General features: G+C 32.6%; 1 protein-coding gene across 1 annotated transcript; it reads left to right on the top strand.

The window, feature by feature from the left end:
• The first annotated feature begins 789 nt into the window (after positions 1-789).
• Positions 790-3,215, top strand: LOC111512460 (uncharacterized). The gene is made up of 3 exons (XM_023168581.2): positions 790-934; positions 1,007-1,192; positions 1,391-3,215. The coding sequence occupies exons 1-3, from the start codon at positions 891-893 to the stop codon at positions 2,850-2,852; spliced, it is 1,692 nt and encodes a 563-aa protein (XP_023024349.2). The 5' UTR covers positions 790-890; the 3' UTR covers positions 2,853-3,215.
• The last annotated feature ends 231 nt before the right edge of the window (positions 3,216-3,446 follow it).

The raw sequence follows: 3,446 nt of genomic DNA, 5'->3' as shown, positions 1-3,446 counted from the left end.
CTTCATGTCTCTCTTAGCATCCCTCCTTCAACCATTCAGCCTCTTACCTTTCACGATATATTTTTCAAACATATATCACCATCTAACATACAAACCATATCCAAATTCCTGATTGCATCCAATATAAAGCTGTAGTGATCAAGAGAGACCTAAACTTGTACGCATGCAGTGCTTCGCCAATCATGACGATCGTAGTGTCCATACACGTAACCGTAGTGCATCACCTCACATTAGTGCTTACACTCTAGTGCAGGTGGACATTGCTTGTTAACTGACCTCAAACTACAGTCGAACTTTGTTTCAGCGCAAAACCAGGTGGGGTTTGGGTCCAACTCAGATCCACTTTAGTGTGGGCTCCACCTGTAGTAGCAACATGATCCTGGAACTCCTGGCTGGATAGCCCTGGCAGCTGGAGCCATTAATGGAAAAAGAAGAAGAAGAACTATGCCATTGACATGGACTTCATAATATGGACTAACCATTAAAGAGAGAACACTGACTTCAACAACTGAAAAAGATAAAGAAATCCACGTTTTGGCATTACGTCACTCATACACTTGAATGTCAAATTCAGCATCACGACGTTTTACGTGTTGCATACTTTTAGTGTTACTCTGAGGAAAAAAATTATGGCGAACATATTAGACACATATTAACGACTACCAAGTATGCAAACCATAGTATTGATGACGTAATCACGTGCGTTTTGTGCAGTATGTTATTTCCAAAACTTTGTGTGACGCACAGTGGAAAGTATGTAAAGTGACGTAGTCGCCAGTCTATATTCCATATTGTCTATGGATATCAATATCTAGGGTTATGTTATGATTGTTTTCATGTTTAATTTTTTATACAATTTTTCGGATATTATATGAAAATATAAACTGGAAATGTTTGATAATTCTGATGAATATGACTTCGCATCAGCAGATAGGTGAATTTTGAAACAATTGGAAATATATTTATTCATTTCACTAATTTCCATTATAAAAACAATACATTTCAGTTCCAAATTAGCTGCTTTATTTGGAAATTATGGACAAGAGAGCGAAGACTCTAACAGTAGTTTGATGTATACAGCTCCTAAACAGCCAAATTACGCAAAACTTGATACTGAAAATGATTCTTCCTGTTCAAAAAGTAAATCACAAAGTTCTGTTATGCTTGCAAAAGTAGTTTCTATTTGGAAATTGTAAGTATAAAAAAACATCAGTGTTCATAAATATATTTGTGGATATGTTCCTGTTCAGTTTAAATAATTTTCATCATATTTGCAATAACCCAATGAAAATCAGGAGTCAATGTAAATATTTATTTTATATTTTACTTCAAGTTGTGAAAGATAAAGTTAAAACCTAATTCAGTTAATATGTGTAACTTTTTATTTCAGAGAAGATAAAGAATATAAGGCATTAGGAAAACATGGTTTAGCTGTTATAGGATCAGTGAATTTGAATCTATTTGAAATTATAGCTTATAAAGAAAAAAATAATATCATTCTAAGGACAAAAGTAAATGATAAGTTACTTTTTTACCATCAAAAAGATGAATTTTCTTCATTTTATGATGATGATTCAAGAAATTGGCTGATTAAATTTCAGAATGACGACCAGAAAGCATTTTACGAAGTCTTAAAGAAATTTGGTGCACAACTAATAGCTAATGAAGACCCATCTCAAAAATGTAGTGACTCAGCATTTCCTAAACCTGCACTACTTCCCAAGCCTAAGGCTGATGTTGAAATCTCAGAAACTCAGACGGATAGCTCTGGATCTCAACAAAGAGCACATATACTAAGCAGAATGGCTAAAATGGGTCAACAGATTCTTCCGAAGATGAATAGTTCTGATAATTCTGACTCTGAACTGGGGGAAAGTAGGTTTGATAGGAAACCATCCCCTAGAAAATTCAAAAAGCACATTGAAAAACCTGCGAGAGCTGAAAATGAATCAACACATTTTATAGACAAGCAAATGGTTTCTAGTTCAACTACTTCTGTAAATAGCTATCCTAATTTCAATCAGAGTGTACTAAGCCCTATGATGTATGCACCACCTATGAACTATGAAGGATTCATTATATCCCAAAATGCTGAACTGAAAATGAGTGTAGCCCAATTATCAGCAAAATTGGATAGTGTTCTAACTAATAACATACCAAATCAAAAAAATGATGATACAGTGCTCAAATCCAAAATTAAAGCCTTGGAATTGAAGACAGCAAATTTACAAGATGCTTTGGGCAGTTGGAGAGATAAATATCTTACCTTGGAGAGAAAATATAATGAATTATCTGGACATGATCACAGAGAACTGAGCGAAAAAAATTCTTTAATCGATAAACTTGAAAGGGAAGCAGTCACAATGAAATCGAATCTAACCGTTGCTGAGGAAAGACTAGATGATTTTGAAAAATTGAAATTTGAATTGCAGCAGAGTAAAAACGATATCAAGGATTGTCAAACAACGATAGAAATACAGAAACTGAAATTGAAAGAACAGAATAAAGACAGCAAAGATCTTCAAGCCACCATAGATGCTCTAAATGATACTGTGACAAATTTGAGGTTGAAACTTGCAGATTTCGAAGGATATTTTGAGAGAACGGAGTCTGAAAAACGAGAGAAAGAAAAAAGGAACAAAGAAAAAATCAGTATTTTAAATGATATGATTAAGATGCATATGAACGAGATGTATCAGTCTGTGATAGGAAGCTTCAGTGAAGGAAAATCTGTACTCTTTTCAGATATACAGTCTGAAGTAGCGAAAAATTTGAAAGGGACAACATTCCGAATAATTGAGGATCTGAAGACCATATACACAGAAGAAACAAATGATATTCGGAATGAATGAAATCAAAGACTAATTGTTGATTTTAGTAGATATTTAATGATTTTCAATTACTTGCCAGTCTGAATTTTTTTAATGAAATATTCGTTTATTTTTAATTGTACCAGGATTTGGTTTTACGAGGACTGAGCTTAGAACAATGAGAATTTCAGATGATTTCTTAAGGATTACCTGAAAGGAAGCAAAAAATAAAAAAACTTCATAGAAAATAAGGATGTAAATACAAAGATACCACCACTCACGTAAATATCATTATGTTATATCAAATATCTATTATTGGGGGTTAACTATTATTAGTGTTACAAGAAAATTTCTAATTTTTGCAATGTAAAGGTTTTTGAATTATTAATATATTTTGTGTAAATATTTTCATGATTATTTCCTACAATGCAGAAAAACTGCGAAAAAGTTGGAAGCAACTTTCACAACAATTGAATTCTCTAGAATTATTTAACTTACTGGAAGAAACAAAATCAAAACCAATATTTTGATTGATGAATTGTGCATAATTCCTAAAGTTTCAATTTTGAAACCACATTTTGCAGTTTGTATTATTTATTTATTAATTCACATGTAAAACTCCATTACAATGAAAGA

This window comes from Leptinotarsa decemlineata, unplaced genomic scaffold (assembly GCF_025532065.1).
Source record: "Leptinotarsa decemlineata unplaced genomic scaffold, Ldec_3_MD MMD2_tig00004307_RagTag_RagTag, whole genome shotgun sequence".
Lineage (NCBI taxonomy): Eukaryota > Metazoa > Arthropoda > Insecta > Coleoptera > Chrysomelidae > Leptinotarsa > Leptinotarsa decemlineata.
The sequence above is the reverse complement of the archived record's forward strand: the minus strand, read 5'-3'. Positions and strand labels throughout refer to the sequence as shown.

Bases quoted from the DNA above. Each gene is read 5' to 3' on its own strand.
- LOC111512460 (XM_023168581.2), top strand. From the start codon at position 891: ATGTTTGATAATTCTGATGAATATGACTTCGCATCAGCAGATAG. The intron at 935-1,006 runs GTGAATTTTGAA...AATACATTTCAG, and splicing joins GACTTCGCATCAGCAGATAG to TTCCAAATTAGCTGCTTTAT. The intron at 1,193-1,390 runs GTAAGTATAAAA...TTTTTATTTCAG, and splicing joins GTAGTTTCTATTTGGAAATT to AGAAGATAAAGAATATAAGG.